This window comes from Lithobates pipiens, unplaced genomic scaffold (genome assembly GCF_037356315.1).
Source record: "Lithobates pipiens isolate NorthernLeopardFrog02 unplaced genomic scaffold, aLitPip1_a1.2 Scaffold_10, whole genome shotgun sequence".
NCBI lineage: Eukaryota > Metazoa > Chordata > Amphibia > Anura > Ranidae > Lithobates > Lithobates pipiens.
In genome coordinates this window covers 189,558,607-189,576,149 of record NW_027507686.1, presented here as the reverse complement: position 1 = coordinate 189,576,149, position 17,543 = coordinate 189,558,607, and the positions used below count along the sequence as shown (strand labels likewise).

General features: G+C 42.0%; 1 protein-coding gene across 7 annotated transcripts in view; it reads left to right on the top strand.

The window, feature by feature from the left end:
- The first annotated feature begins 1,066 nt into the window (after positions 1-1,066).
- Positions 1,067-17,543, top strand: part of SYT7 (synaptotagmin 7) — a 564,911-nt gene continuing 548,434 nt past the window's right edge. For 2 of the 7 annotated variants that reach the window (XM_077460750.1, XM_077460749.1), the window contains exon 1: positions 1,067-1,411. In XM_077460750.1, the coding sequence (XP_077316876.1) occupies positions 1,378-1,411 (34 nt within the window). In that variant the 5' untranslated portion in view covers positions 1,067-1,377. The remainder of the gene's footprint in view (positions 1,412-17,543) is intronic. The other 5 variants (XM_077460752.1, XM_077460753.1, XM_077460751.1 and 2 more) reach the window with 4 other exon arrangements.

Below are 17,543 nucleotides of genomic sequence, written 5' to 3'. Positions count from 1 at the left end.
GCAAAGCAAAAGGCATAATGAGCTAGTAGCTCATTATGAAATACTTACCTTAGAACGAGGCCCCGACATCTGGCCCGATCCACGCCGAGGGAGCTGACATGCTCCCTCTGCGTTTCTTCCGGGTATCGCGGCTCCGGCGCTGTGAGTGGCCAGAGCCGCGATATCGTCACTCCCGCGCATGCGCGTGGGAGATTTCATTCCGGCCGCCGGCCACTGCCGGATTTTCAGGCCGAGAATCCCCTTGTGCGCATGCGCCGCTTTTTTTACCTACAGGTAAGCCTTATTATAGGCTTTCCTGTAGGTAAAAATTTAAAAATCGAGTATACAACCACTTTAAAGTGAAGGTCAAGTGTGAACCATTCCAGTCCTGGAAATGACAAGTGTCAATTTATTTAATGAGGGATGTGGCCTGGAGTATTTGTTTTCGTTACATAAATGTGTCAATGACCTTTCTTCTGCTTGAGTGATTTTTCAACGGACAACAAAGCGGCAGTTTAAAAGCCTTTATTCTTTCAGCAGAAACATAACAGCAGGTCTTGTTAGGTTTTGTTGATGTGTAAATTGACACATACAGTATATATTTCATTAGATTTGGATCCCTGTGCACCCCTTCCTTCCTGTGCTGCAAGTGACAGGAGGTGTGATTGTGTGTGTACAGTGTGTGTGAGTATATATATATATATATATATATATATATATATATATATATATATATATATATATATATATATATATATATGTATATATATATATATATATATATATATATATATATATATATGTATATATATATATATATATATATATATATATATATATATATATATATATATATATATATGTGTGTATATATATATATATATATATATATATATATATATGTGTGTGTGTGTGTGTGTGTGTGTGTGTGTGTGTGTGTGTGTGTGTGTGTGTGTGTGTGAGTGTGTATAGGTGTGTGTATGTATGTGTGTGTTTATGTGTGTGTGTGTGTGTGTGTGTGTGTATGTGTGTGTGCAGTTTCTGTTTCTGCCAGCAGCCAGCAGCATGTGGATGTAAGAGAGAGAATACAAGTCACAGCGAAGGAAGAGACACAGAGAGGAAGAGGTAGAGAGCTCTCTTCCTTCCTTGAGATCCTCATTAAATCACATTGCGAGCCACACACAGGAGCTGCCAGGGCCACCTGCTGCCTCCAGCATCCCTGATCACAGTGGCCCCCCTCATTAGAGTGAAAGATAGAGAGGACCTAGAGGTGTCAGCTCCAGCCCTGGCTCCCTCCTCCTGATCCCACCTCGCAGGCTGTCTTTGTTTTCTTGGGACGTACAAGTGGAAGTGAAGAGAGAATAGGGGATCCGCGGAGGAGCAGAGGCAGGCAGGAAGATGCACATTAACCGGGAGCTGTCAGCCAGTAAAGGTAAGATCGTTGTTTCTTCCTTCCCCCCTGCAGATCCCTATGGGGCGCACAGCCTTGTCCTTGTATGAAGGAGGCACACCTTCCATCCGCCTGCTCTTCCCGTGCCCCCTGCCTGAACTGACAGGTATATGCCAGCTCCCTCTGCCCATGCCTCCTGCCTGATCTGACAGGTGTATGCCCGCTCCCTCTGCCCATTCCCCCTGCCTGATCTGACAGATATATGCCAGCTCCCTCTCCCCATGCCTCCTGCCTGATCTGACAGGTGTATGCCAGCTCCCTTTGCCCATGCCTCCTGCTTGATCCGACAGGTGTATGCCCGCTCCCTCTGCCCATGCCTCCTGCCTGATCTGACAGGTGTATGCCAGCTCCCTTTGCCCATGCCTCCTGCCTGATCTGACAGGTGTATGCCCGCTCCCTCTGCCCATACCTCCTGCCTGATCTGACAGGTGCTCCCTCTGCCCATACCTCCTGCCTGATCTGACAGGTGTATGCCCGCTCCCTCTGCCCATACCTCCTGCTTGATCTGACAGGTGCTCCCTCTGCCCATACCTCCTGCCTGATCTGACAGGTGTATGCCCGCTCCCTCTGTCCAGTGCCCATGCCTCCTGCCTGATCTGACAGGTGCTCCCTCTGTCCATGCCTCCTGCCTGATCTGACAGGTGTATGCCCGCTCCCCTCTGCCCATACCTCCTGCCTGATCTGTCAGGTGCTCCCTCTGTCCATGCCTCCTGCCTGATCTGACAGGTGTATACCCACTCCCTCTGCCCATGCCTCCTGCCTGATCTGACAGGTGCTCCCTCTGTCCATGCCTCCTGCCTGATCTGACAGGTGTATGCCCGCTCCCCTCTGCCCATGCCTCCTGCCTGATCTGTCAGGTGTATACCCACTCCCTCTGCCCATGCCACCTGCCTGATCTGACAGGTGTATGCCCGTTCCCCTCTGCCCATGCCCCCTGCCTGATCTGACAGGTGTATACCCACTCCCTCTGCCCATGCCACCTGCCTGATCTGACAGGGGTATGCCCGCTCCCCTCTGCCCTTGTTTGGAAAATCTTCTAACATCCCCAGCTCTATGATCGGTGCTGTCAGATCGGGAATGAACAGAGCTACATTGACAGTTAAACAATGATCTGCTCCGATTGTTGCAGTGTTAAGTGTAGTTGCTGTCACTGCACCTAAAGCAGCTTCTCAGGTGACAGGTGTCAGAATAAAACGGATATCTATGTGCCTGGTTATGGAGGTGCATGCATAGGAGTTTAGACAGTTCCACATCGTGCATATTCATCATCACCATTATAATCCAAACTGATTGATTTCAGGAGCATATTTATGGCTGCACCTGCTGCTTTTTTTTAAGGTGCCAGCTCTAACATTCCCAGCCTAAGCTGTAGAAAAGTGGCAAGCAGAGAGGATGGCAGACTTTTGCTCTGGCATTCTCTGCCAACAGGTAATGTGATCAGAGAGACACAGGTATACCTCTCTGTCCCAGGATATTTTATTTTTATTTATTTTTTACACCATCAAACATTTACCTAATTCCTGCTGGTCCTTACTCCCTAGCCTTCTTTTTGCTTTTGCTCTTCAGCTGATTATTGTGACCCTTATTCCTCCTTTCAGCTGTCATTGTGATTGTTCACATCATAAAATGTCCTTCTCTCTGTTAACTGTTTGTTAACTGTCACATCTCCATCTTAAATGCTTTTTACAGTGCCCTGTTTACCCCTGAATCCTGCTACCTGCGGCTGCTTAAGATAATAAGATTTCCACAGGTTTAGACATACTGTACAATCCTCATTAACTAGGCAACATTTCTCCTTCTTCATATGTCTGTCATCATCTGGTTTTATCCATTCTACCTGTTCCTCCTTGACCCAACTGATCTGCCTTCTGTGTTTTCCAGAACCCTTTTCTGTTTTCTTTAATGCTAACGTTCTGAACTACTTGTGTCTTCTGGGTTTTTCCCTTTCTGTTTTTTCTGGTGGGATCAATTGTTCCCACCTCTTCACCCTTCATTGCGTTAAGAATAATATATCCTAATAAGTGAACAAGTGCAGCTGGGCATGTGCAGAGGGACTGACAGCTGATGGTAGGGATCGGACCACGTATCATCTCTGTAGCTCTGAGTTCTTGTACCATTTTCAAGTAGTATATTCTTTAGAAGAAATTCTTCCAAAGAGTCACAAGAAGGTCTTTAATGATGGATATGATGGATACAGGAAACAACTGATATTGCCTCATTCATTCTTTGAAACTAGGAGAATAGCTGTGCCACAATATGGAGTCTGTATTATTCTGTAAAAGTTAGGAAGCAGTTATATGAAACGGATACGTTCTATGAAGAACTTAGTGGTGAAAACAGAAGTATGAGTAAGAACTTGCGTGGACTGAGACAAGATAGGAGTATAATACAAGTATGGAACAGTTCTGTAAAGGACAGGGCAAATGGATGATGGGGCAGAACAATAGAAAACATTATTTAAACTGTTAGGAGGCGATATGTATGGAACAGTTTTAGAACAAAGAGTTATTTTTGCATGTGTACACATTGTATATATTGTGTGTGGAATGGTTTTGTAGAGCGGAAGATTTCCTATGAAGAAGCTGTATGTACAGAGCAGATACAAGAGTCAATAGCAGGTACAATAGGACAATCAAAAAGTTGGAATTTCTAGATATAATTAAAGCCGGGTCTTTTCAAGTGGAACTGAATAGTCTTTTGGTTTAAATACGTTAATTTGCACAGGTGATGTGAGCAATGTATGCTCGCCCCACAGCAACCTTGGATTTTGTAGGTTTGGGTCAGCCAGTAATGATTAGCAAAGATTTGAGCATTTTATATATATTTTTTCGTATTAACCCCAAAACCAAACATATTCTTATATTGCAGCTTACCAATCCTTAGAAGTGATGGCTGCATTCATTTCCTTTCTAGGCTTTATTTCTTCTATTTACATCTGGTGATCTGTAGTTTTTCAAAAGAACAAGCTGAGATGAGACAAACCATTCAACACTGGCAGGAATGCTTACAACAATTATTAATATACAATCAACTTTTATTTATGTAAAACTTTTACCCCAAAAGGAAAATAAATATTATATGGTATTAGCCAGAGTTTGGCTTCAATTTGCTGACTTTTAATAAACTCAAAAACCAGTGGAACTCCGCTTTAAGCAAACTGAAGCAACGTACATGCCGTTGCTTCAGTTAGACTGTGCCGTTACCGGCGGCACCGGTGTGCATACGTGGGAGTGACATTATCACGGCTCTGGCCAGTCACAGCGACGGAGCTGTGATACCCAGAAGTAACCCACAGGAGCGATGTTGGCCGCCGGAGTGGTTAACGAGGGCCGCTGTTGGGCCTTCGATCTCAGGTAAGTAATTCATAATGAGCAAGTATGCTATGCATACTTGCTCATTATGCTTTTACCTTGCTTTATTTTTATTTTGGGGGGGGGGGGTGGTTTAGGGTTTACAACCACTTTAAAAAACTGCTAGTACATCTAACACTTCCACCCCCCCCCAGACTGACAATGCTGGTGTCCAAAGATGTCCTCTGTGCTCCTTCATCCAGAGTGGGGGCATTCTAATATAGGAGATGTATTACTGGGCAGATCACCATGTGAAAACAGAGGGGTACAAATGCCTACTAGAAGAAAACAAAAGCAGCCACCACAATGAAGGATTGGCAATCTGCAATATATTACATTTTTGGTCTGCTTTAGGTAACATCATAGATCCTAGAAATTAAAATAAATCAATAAATGGTACCTTATAATTCATTAGCCATTGTTGGAACCTTAAACTTTAAACAAGGCACTGGCAAATTTAAAATCAACATATTTAAATGAAAGTCAGATTTAGGTTGTCTTAGTTGAGACTTCTGTCTTTCATATTTGTAAACAATGATATCCTGGAGGATATGGCCATATGAGGAGCGGTTTACAGGGGGTTATTTACTAACGGAAAATCCACTTTGCACTACAAGTGCACTTGGAAGTGCAGTCGCTGTAAATCTAAGGGGTAGATCTGAAATGAGGGGAAGCTCTGCTGATTTTATCATCCAATCATGTGCAAGCTAAAATGCTGTTTTATATTTTCCTTGCATGTCCCCCTCAGATCTACAGCGACTTTACTTCCAAGTGCACTTGTAGTGCAAAGTGGATTTGCCGTTAGTAAATAACCCCCATATTGTACTATAGACCTTGTCCGCGAAGAGTTGATATAGCATGTCATAGGAGACTTGGCCTAATGTACACAGAACTTGTCAGGCTTTACGGTGTTGTACAAAACTGTTCTGCTTATCAATGTGACTAAACCCCTGAGGCATCTGGATAGGTGATCAATAGTTAAGGCCGCTAAGACTCCTATAAAACCGCCTGGAAGCTGAAATTAAATACTTAATTACTGCTACAATTTTCAGTGATTAAAGTGCACTCACAGTCACAGCATTCCCAAATGTCATTTCACTTTTCTTTTATCGTTAACCCCACCAAATCCAGAATGGCCTTTAGCTTACTCTTGGTATAGCAGCAATCAATATGTTCTGGCACTTGGTGGGTTAAAGATTCAATAATTTCACTTTATTTTTCTGCTTTCCGAGCTGAGCTTCATATAGTTCACTATGTTCTTCTAGTGTAAACCTTATGAATCATCCAGGGTATTATTTCATGCATTTTATAATTGTATCCACTTCCTCATAAAACTGCTTCATATAATAGTTATTGTTCCTTACTGTCAACCCTCTTCCACCATATATTTCCAAGATCTTATTACTCTCTCTTTACCACGATAAATCTTCTTACTGAGACCCGCACATGCAATCCATACAATTGCTCTATATAATTGATTTCATACCTCTATATTTTCCCTATAATTGGGATATATTAGTCTCTTGTTGATTTGTTACCTTTAATGACCAGTTTCTTCTGTATCCCCGTTATTTTACAAATATTTTAACCTAGTAATTATCATTTGAAGTCTAGTCTCGTCTTAATAATCAAAATTTTGCTTCATATAGGTCTACATTGAGTACCTCTGTTTTTTTGTTTTTTTTTAAACTTTAAATTTGTATTATTTTTGATAAAATACATATCAGTATAAATTAATACAATTAATTGGTATTGCTTATCATATTGCATAGAACAGATAATAACAGAAATTGGGGAATGAATAACAAGAAGTAATAATAACTTTAACCACTTCCCGCCCAGCATATAGCAGAATGGCGGCCGGGCGGTGGTTCAGGGCATCATATGACGTCCCGCAGGATAACAGCCGCTGGGGATGCGCATCGTGGCAAACGGTGGTGCGGTGTGTCAGTCTGACACACCGCTACACCGATCTTGGTAAAGTGCCTCCGACGGAGGCTCTTTACCAGGTGATCAGCCGTGTCCAATCACGGTTGATCACGATGTAAACAGGCAGAGCAGTTGATCAGCTTTTCCTCACTCGTGTCTGACAGACCCAAGTAGAGCTGAGCCGGTCGGCAGCTCTCCTTACAGGGGCGGTCTGCGCTGATTGTTTATAACAGATGCCCACACTGGACCACCAGGAAGGCCACCAGGTCCACCAGGGAAGCACCTAACATGTGGATGGCCAGGTACATCCCCCATGGCCATACACATGTGAAAATGAATGCCCAACATATGCCAATCAGTGTCCACAAATGGGCACTGACTGGTACCTCTATGGCACAATAAAAATCAGTGATGCCCAGCAATGCCACGCATCAGTGCCACCCATCAGTGTTCATCAGTGCCACCTATCAGTGCCCGTCCCTGCCCATCAGTGCCCACCTATCAGTTCCCATCTGTGCCACCTATCAGTGACACCCATAAGTACCCAACAGTGCAACCCATAAGTACCCATCAGTGCCGCCTACACGTGCCAATCAATGCTGCTTATGAGTGCCCATCAGTGCCACCTATGAGTGCCCATCAGTGCCACATACCAGTGCCACCTATCAAGGCCCATTAGTGCCACATATCAGTGCCCATCAGTGCCCCCTATCAGTGCCCATCATCAGTGCCAATCAGTACCACCTCATTGATGCCACCTCATCTGTGCCCATCAGTACTGCCTTATCAGTGTCCGTCAGTGCAGCCATATCATTGCCCGTCATTGAAGAAGAAAATGTACTTATTTACAAAAAAATTAACAGAAACAAAGAAAAACTTTTTTTTCTTCAAAATTTTCAGTATTTTCTTATTCGTTGCGCAAAAAATTAAAATCTCAGAGGTGATCAAATACCATCAAAAGAAAGCTCCATTTGTGGGAACAAAATGATAAAAAATGTGTTTGGGTACAGTATAGCATGACCGCGCAATTCAATTTGCGACAGCGCTGAAAGCTGAAAACTGGCTTGGGCAGGAAGGTGTATAAGTGCCTGGTATTGAAGTGGTTAAGGTACAATATCTGAAGTTTGGTATTCCGCTACTGCCAATCCCAAGTGGGATCATACTGTAGGCGGGAGCTGGTCACTAAATATTTACAATTCAAGGAATGAAAAGAAGAAGAGGAGTCTATAATAAATTCAATATCGTGGTGTATCATATATCGCTATTCTTTAAGTAATTAGAGGCTCTTGAGTTGTTTATCCAAACTTGACATTTTTTCTTGAAGATAGTGATAGAAAAATTTGTGAATGCTAACATCAATTCGTATTGGGCCTGAGTATTTGGTCTTATAATGACATTTGACAAGTTAGGAGCTTCTGTGCATTTTCACATATTGGCAATGGTAAGCCTCGCTGCTATTAGGATATGTGATACCGTTGTTCTATAGCAATGTGGGTATATATCTAGATTTAATCCTAACAATGCTGTTGCCGGTGTCAGTTCTGTCAAATTACCTGTACGTTCTGCAGCAAAGGAGGAAACTAGGTTTCAAAAACTTGAAAGATTCTTGCATGACAAAAGAATATGGTATAGGCTTCCCACTAATTCCTCACACCTCCAGCAAATGGGAGAGGTGGAAGGGAATATTTTGGATAATCTATTAGGTATCAGGCACCATCTGTTAAGCTTTTTTTGTGAATTATCCCAATGTCCTATACATGAGGATGCTGTACTATTGATCAGTAGGGCTTTATGCCATTGTTGCCATGTAAAGGTTTGTGAAAGGTCCTTTTCCCATTTTAACATGTTGGGATTTTTTTCTTCTGGGGAAGAAGAGAGAAGGTTGTAGAAAATCCTAATTTCTCTTACTTTTTGAGATTTGTGGTGTGTGAAATATTGTCATATTTTTGTTGGGAAACTTTGTCAGAAAGGATTATATTTTTTAGTTATGCGCATTTGCTGAATTTCCCTTCCGCTATGTTCTTGAAGTGTGCTGGTAGGCAATTATAAGTTTGGAAGTCTTGTTTGGTCCATTCTTTTGTTGCTTGACGTATTTCACAGTTGTCTATTATTCTTGTGGGCAATGCTATTTTAGCAAACACGTTTCTCTTTTAGCTTTAGATAGAATATGTTTCCAAGCTTTTAAAATTGATTTAATAGAAAGGAGGTTTGAAACAATAATTTTTGTTAGTTATTACATGCATTGCCATAGAAAGGGCGGATAGGTAATGACCTATAGTCATTTCTTTTTCGATATTTAACCATAGTTTATCATTAGGAGAGGCAAACTAATATTTAATTTGGTCTAATAAAGAAGCATAATGATAGTTTCTAATGTCTGGCAGTCGCATTCCTCCTAGGTCTTTGTTGGCAGTTAGTATTGAGAATGCTACTCTTGGTTTTGTTTCCATTCCATATGTAATTTTTTAATTTAGTGTTCCTTAAGCTTGAGTACCTCTGTTTTAATGAAAATTGATATCACTCTGGTCTGCTAAGAAGCCCTGCTGTGGCATCACTGTTGCCTGTGTTCACGTCCTCATACCATGCCATTGTCTGTGACAAATTCATTATTTTCTTTATACATGCATCCACATGGTCACTGGTTGTTAACTGCTCTCTGCATAGACTGAATGGCTCCCAATTTAGTAATGTGGTAAACACTTTTAAAACACACATATTTACATCTTCTGGAATAAGTTGTTGGCTTTTCATGTTAAACGAGTGTAGGAGTACTATGGAATGAAGTATTTACACCACCCAAAATGTATATTACAGATGTAGGGGAATGTTCACTGGGGTAAGTCACATGCAGGTGTTTTATAACTTTTGGAGAATATAGGTCCACTATGCTCATTGTGAAGCCTTGGGGGTTCCTACTAATTGGGGTTTCTTTTTTCTAAAGGCAAATATGCTGTTAAGTTTGCTAAGGGAAGCTACACTTTGAAATTGAGTTTGTCTTAATGAAGGTGGTGAAGTTTCACTTTGCAAAGAATACCTAATCTCATGTAAGAAAATTAAAAAAGCTGCAATTTTGATTGCACATGATTTGATGTTGAAAGTCAGCAGAACATCGCCTCATTCAATAAACTCTGAGGCAAATTCTCTAGAAAACTATAGTCTACCATGAAAAGTGATTCACCTATTGACCTTTAGTGAATCAACCCATTATGTTTCAATCCTATATTATATATATACATTCACTAAGTTCCACTTTCACTTTGTCACTGTGACAATCAGGATCTTCCTGGTTCTTCCCCAGTGACATCACACATCCAGCACACAGATTGATCTTTTGCAGTGAGATCTTACCTCCAGCACACACTCATTGGTCTCCCTTATGTATCCCTCCTCCGACACACACAGACATCGATCTTTCCCTTATATCCCTTCTCCAGCATTGGCCTTTCGTCCTATCCCTCCTTTGGTACGTGCACACTGGTATTTCTCCTGTATCCTACCTCCAGCACACACATTGTTCTTTCTGCTGTATTCCTTTTTCAGTGTTGAACTTTCTCCCATCCCTCCACCGGCACACACACATTGGTCTTTCTGCTGTATTACTCCTCCAGCATTGGCCATTCCTCCATCCCTCCTCCAGCTCACACACATTGGTCTTTCTACTGTATCCCCCCAGCATTGACATTTACCCTAGGTCTCCACTGGCACACACACCCATTGGTTTTTTCACTGTATCACTCCTCCAGCATTGGCCTTTCCCTAACCCTCCTCTGACACACATTGGTCTTTCCATGGTATCCATCCTCCAGCATTGACTTTTCCCCCATCCCTCCTCCAGCACACACACATTGGTCTTTCCATGGTATCCCTCCTCCAGCACTGACCTTTTTCCTATCTCTCCACTGGCACACACACACACATTGGTCTTTCCACTGTATCACTACTCTTGCATTGGCCTTTCCCAGTCCCTTCTCCGGAACACACATTGGTCTTTCCATGGTATCCATCCTCCAGCATTGACCTTTCCCCCCATCCATCCTCCAGCACACACACATTGGTCTTTCCACGGTATCCCCCCTCCAGCATTGACCTTTCCCCATCTCTCCACCGGCACACAAACACACACACACACACACACACACACACACACACACACACACACACATTGGTCTTTCTGCTTTATCACTCCTCCAGCACTGGCCTTTCCCCCATCCATCCTCCGGCACACACACATTGCTCTTTCCCCGTACCCTTTTTCAGCACACACAACACTCTCAGTTTCTCCTTCAAAGACCTCTCAGTCTGCAGTCACACACTCTCAGCACACAAACTAGATATTGAACGCTCTCCATGTCCATTGACACTGCACAGTGAGCTCTGACACTGTCTGGAGGTTCAGCAGTTTCTGTCCCCTCTGCAAAAGTACATTTTCTCATTACTTTCCATTATGTAGTCCAGAATTGTGTTTCTATGTTTTAGGACACACACTGGTCTTTCTCCTCTGTTCTGCCCCCAGCACACATCACTCTCCAGTATTCATACCAATCGTAAGATGCCCCCCTCAGTAGACAAGCCTTTCTAGTCAGTTTTACACTAGCAGAATATGAAGAATAACCAAACAGGGACCATTCTGCGGTATATGTGCATTAACCTTTGAGTGATCAGCCATCATAAAAGAAGTGTAAACCCCTCAGAAAACTGTCTGCAGTGTATGCGATCTGCTTCAAGAGCATGTACATCAACCCCTCACTGATAAACTTTAAGTGCGTGTGCATAAACACCCCCTGTAACCTGTCTCCACAATATAAGAATTACCACTTAGTATTTAGCCCCAGCTCCAGTGCCTTAGCCCTTCAACACAAATTTCTGTGTATATTTGTATTAAGCCCTCAATACCTGGTCTTCAGCCTATGTGTATTATCTCCCTAATGCTCAGTACCCAAGTATGTATGTTAACCACTTAGCACCTAGTATTTAGCTCAAATAGGTTATATTCTTCTGCTTATGTAAGTTTATCCCTTGGCTGCCAGTACCCAACGCATGTGCATTTACTATTTGTCCATTGTTATACCCTTTGCCCATACATCCCACTCTCATACTTTCTACACTCAATTTCTGCACATATTGCCCACTTTTACACCCTCCATTCTCCTCTCCTACACATATTTCTCCCCTGTAACGCCCTCTGCACTCCTGCTCTGCACATACTGACTGCAGCCTGTGGTACACACTCTAAAATGGGCACACTTTTGCTAGTATCCTTTAAAAAAAGGATAGATCTAACAGGAATAGGGGTGCCCCTTTGTAAGGCCTGCAGATGTGCAGACCTTGAGATTTCAAACACAGTGTAAGCCAGCTTGTCAGCTGAGACCCCAAGAGATAAGAAAGGTATATGGGGGTTTAAATATCCAAACTACCTTTCATTTTAACCACTTACAGACCAGAAGATTGTCCCCCTTAATTACCAGGCCATTTTTTTATGATACGGCACTGCGTCGCTTTAACTGACAATTGCACACTCGTGCGACGTTGTACCCAAACAAAATTGATGTCCTTTTTTCCCCACATATAGAGTTTTCTTTTAGTGGTATTTGATCACCTCTGCGTTTTTTTTTATTTATTTTTTTTGCTATAATAAATATCCAAAATTTAAAAAAAGCAAAAACAAATGTCTGCATCAGTTTAGGCCAATATGTATTCTTCTACATATTTTTGGCAAAAAAAGTCGAAATTATATTGATTGGTTTGCACAAAGGTTATAGCATCTACAAATCAGGGGATAGATTTATGGCATTTTTTATTTAATTTTTTACCAGTGATGGCGATGACTTGCGATTTTTTTTTAAACGAGACTGCGACATTGCGGTGGACAGATCAGACACTTTTGCAACTTTTTGGAATCATTGACATTTATACAGTGATCAGTGCTATAAAAATGCATTGATTACAAAGCAAACAGAATATTGGCATGCATTAAAAAGGGGATTAATTCCAGAGATTAAATGATAATTTTCCCGCTCTACAAGACTCCGGCCGCACCTGGAGAATGCTGTCCAGCTCTGGGCACCGGTCCTCAGGAAGGATGTACTGGAAATGGAGCGAGTACAAAGAAGGGCAACAAAGCTAATAAAGGGTCTGGAGGATATTAGTTATGAGGAAAGGTTGGGAGCACTGAACTTATTCTCTCTGAAGAAGAGATGCTTGAGAGGGGATATGATCTCAATTTACAAATACCATACTGGTAACCCCACAATAGGGATAAAACTTTTTTGCAGAAGGGAGTTACCTTAAAGAGTTTTAACCTTAAACTACATAGAGGGTTCTTTACTGTAAGAGAGGCAAGGATGTGGAATTCCCTTCCACGAGTGGTGGTCTCAGTGGGGGGCATTGATAGTTTCAAGAAACTATTAGATAAGCACCTGAATGACCACAACATACAGGGATATAGAATGTAATACTGACATATAATCACACACATAGGTTGGACTTGATGGACTTGTGTCTTTTTTCAACCTCACCTACTATGTAACTATGTAATTACTGTATAAATGTCACTGGCAGGAAAGGGGTTAACCCTAGGGGCTATCAAGGGGTTAAATGTGTTCCCTGGGAGGTGTTTCTAACTGTGGGGGGATGGGACTGGCTGGGGGAGGAGAGAGATCACTGTTCCTGATCACTAGGAACAGCAAATTTCTCTCCCCTGTCAGAACGGGGATCTGTCTGTTTAGATTGACAGATCCCCATTCTGGCTTTCTTTCCTGCGATTGTGGTCGGCCAGGGGATATCGTGGGCGCCGGCCACGCACATTGGATCCCCACTGTGCAGCCAACGTACAGCTACGGCAATGCACGGGAATGAGCCAACCTGCTGCCGTATAACAATGGCGGCTGGTCGGCAAGTGGTTAAACATGGACGTCTCATCAAACTTGTAAGAAGAAACCTGCTACATTTTCTAGTAATTTTGTAAAACCACTACTCACCTTGTTGTCGTTTCAATATATCCAATCTAATATATTTTGGTTTTCCACTTTACCATTGAATACTCCAAATGTAAAAGTGGAATTAATACCAACTCTCTTTTGGCGTACAGAGAGAGAAACTGGCTCAGACAGATTTTACAAAAATATCTCACATGCATTCTAAAAGTGGTGCAGCATGAGTCAAATTCATGTACAAGTTCTAGACAGGAATGTGAATTTGGTGCATTCTTCACCACATTTTTATAATGCAAGAGAGACTCTTATGCAAAATCAGCCTGCTTCAGCATTTATAAATTACAGGGGGTATGTTAGTTTTGGTACAGAAAGCTTCAGCACTTCCTGATAGTGCTATCAATTTCCCACCCCTTTCTGACCCCTGCATAATTCTATTGGCAAGCGAGACTGCCCATCACACTGGTGAGCCAGCTGGAATGTGTAAGGGCAGGGACTTCCTGGAAGTGTCTGAGCTTTACATGTGTAAAAATGGCAAGATATGGCCTGTAACAGAAGGTCCTTCAGGTGTGGCCAACACCTCCAGTTGCCTGCACATCACACCAGCAGCAGTTAACACTCTCCTGAAACAACTTAACATTTAACCTGGTCCTTAACCTTATTTCCAACCCTTAAACTGAATCTTTAACGCTTAACATGCACCCAAACACTTAACTCGCTAAAACCCAACCTTTGAAGCAAACACAATACTTTCTAATTTATGACGATTTCCTGACTCTACCCATACTTAATCCGCCATAAGCAAATTTGACTTATTAACCACTTGCCGACCCGCACTATAGCTAAAAGATGGCAACAGCGCAGTCGTCCACCTCTGGGAGGGCATCTATTGACATCCTCACAGAATCCCGCCCCCTGCGCATCCCCAGGGCACGCATCGGACGCACATCAATTCCGTCTCTCAGTGCTCATCAGTGCTGCCTTATCAGTGCTGCCTCACCAGTGCCTATCAGTGCAGCCTACCAGTGCCCAGCAGTGCATCCTCATCAGTGCATATCAGTGAAGAAGAAAAATTACTTATTTGCAAAAAAAAATTTTTTTTTCCTTTAACATTATCGGTCTTTTTTCATTTGTTTAGCAACCCCCCCCCCCCCCAAAAAAAATAAAATAAAAAAAACATTAGTGATTAAATACCACCAAAAGAAAGCTTTTAAAAAAAAGACACAAATTTCACATGGGTACAGTGTTGCATGCCCGCGTAATTGTCTTTCAGGATGCAACAGCAGAAATCTGAAAATTGGTCTGGTGAGGGGGGCGGGGGGGGGGGATGTGCCCAGTAGACAAGTGGTTAAACACTGACTCATCCTCTACCACAAACCCATCGAGAAAAGCTAAAAAATATACAGTACTTACCTTACACCCTTACTGCCATCCCAGCCCTTCTAGCAAGATCCCGCGAATGCCATGGATCCAATTCTCACGGGAAGATGCTCCTGCACTGTGCACTTTTTCTGAGATTTGGGATGGTCACAAACATTAACGATCATTAATATTGATTATTAATACATTATTACTAATATATATAACATTAATAATCATGGTAACTTGGTTCACTTCTATGTGCCCAGAGAGGTTCCGTCAACCATATCAGCATTCTGTACTGTTTGTTATACACTCTTCTGCTCCATATTTCTTTTTTTTCCATTTAAAGTTGAAAGTATACCTAATGAACATAAAGAAGACTGACTATAAGAATGTGGTCAGTTCCTTTTATTGCTGCTAATACTTTCTTATATAAACCCTTCATTGCATGCTATAAAACCTTTTTTTATATATTGAAAGGGCTCCTGTTGCACCTTATAATAGCCCTTTTAAATCCCATCATGCAGTAATTTCTTTTTGGTACATATAAATAGCCCTAGTCCCAGCATAAAACTCAACTTTGGCAAACACCACTGGAAAGAAAGTGACTACATAATGTGGTTATTGTAATTTCTGCATTCCCTGCTGCTACAAAGCAGTTCAATTACCTGTTTTTATTTTTATTTTTTATTTTATTTTGTATAGAGAAAACTGTAGCCCTATGCCACATGTGGGTATGTGCAATGACTTAGAATCTTCCTGTACTTTGTGCCATGTGTTTGGAAATGTACATCCTTGGTGAATACAGATAGAATGATTACGTTTCCCACAGTTTGTGATTTTGCTGCTTACATTAGCTGTTTGCACAGAGAATTCCTTCCATGCAGACAAAGCTGCCTCATACACATCTACTAACTAAAAATAAACAACGGTTAAAGGGACACGAACGCCCACTCGGCCACTTCAGCATGAGTGGCCGATTAAGTAGCGATGTCAACAGGGGGTAAAGCAGCTGGCAAAGGTGACCCTGTGGTTTACACATACACAAGTCTTATGATGCATTATTTCAGTCTTTTCAATCTGCAGTTCAATTTCTCAGCCTAATGCATTCTCCATTTAGAAGTTTAATTTGTTCTCTTATAATTTTTTTAAATTCCAGCTTATTTTAAATACCAGCATTTCATGGCCTTATGAATTATATTATTGACCGAAAAATGGAACTCATTTGATTATTTACCACTTGCTGATATCTTTCAATGTAACCATCTTCCCCTGGATCCTGATTTTTGGAATGTTGTTAGGCCTCCTAATTCCTACCACAACTGTAGTGGAAAAGTGACATCATCTCAAAATCACACCCATCCATACTACAACCTCCACCATTTGCGTACATCCATGCGTCAGTATAAACAAACACATCATGCATTGTGCATAAGGTGTATACTAACTGTGATGCTAGTACATATGTGTGGGATTGTACCGTTTGCCTTAACGTGGATATAAACCAGATTCATGAAATTTGACATGGGCAAATCTATCTCAAGTGTTTTCTTATCTCTCTCCAAAGCACTAAGTCCCATGTGTTTCTGCTGCTCTATTCTTCTGTTATCAGCATGATAACTTCTGACAAGCTCTCTAACACATGAGATAAAACCAGGCGGAAATTTGTGGCATGGGAGCAGTGTTGCTAAACGCCAGTATTTTTACTGGCAGCCGGTAAAAAATTGGTACTTTTCTCCTGCCTGTAAATTCCAGTGAAAGAAAAGGGTTGCCAGTAAAAAAAATATGGCTGTGACGCTTGTGCCTGCTACAGTGTGTTCGGACTGTTACGACACTGTGTCACGTGAAGTCATGGTGCAAGGGAACAGAGCAGCCGGAGCCTCACGTGCGGGTCTGCGGAATGGGAGGAAGACAAGCCAGGAGTGGATTGAAGGGACCACCTGGCATGGAGAGAGAGGGTCACTGTGACTCAGGAGGGGACGTGTTATGTTGGTGAGGTGCCATCATCATCTGTGCTGCTGCACACTGCTGACAGTGTCACTGTGAGAGTCAATTTTATGTGTGTGTGTGCCACCCATTTTTATTTCTTGCCCTCTCAATTCCTGTCCCTGAGCTACTTATTTATTATATAGAAAATAAAATCAGAAATATATTTTTGCCTTAATATCTACCTTAGATCACTTTGTTAATTGCATATTGTACTTATTTGTAGCCTAAAAACTGAAATTTGGACTTAAAACTGTAATTTTGTAACTTTTGGATATGCCAGTAAAACCGTGGCTGTGCCAGTAAAATTTGGGTGTTGTGTCAGTAAATTTCAGTCTGGTAGGTTGGCAACACTGCATGGGAGGTTGTTATAAATATATTAGCAGAGAGCTGGTCTTGTCACAGCACAGCTCTGTACATTCCATTTTGTCCAATCAGCTGTCTTGGCTGTGTCCAAAGAATACACTCCCAGTGCTGAACAGGAAGAGAAAATCTCTAACATGATTTCCACTTGCTAAGGAATATAGCAACTTGAAGACAACATATATAGGTGTAGGG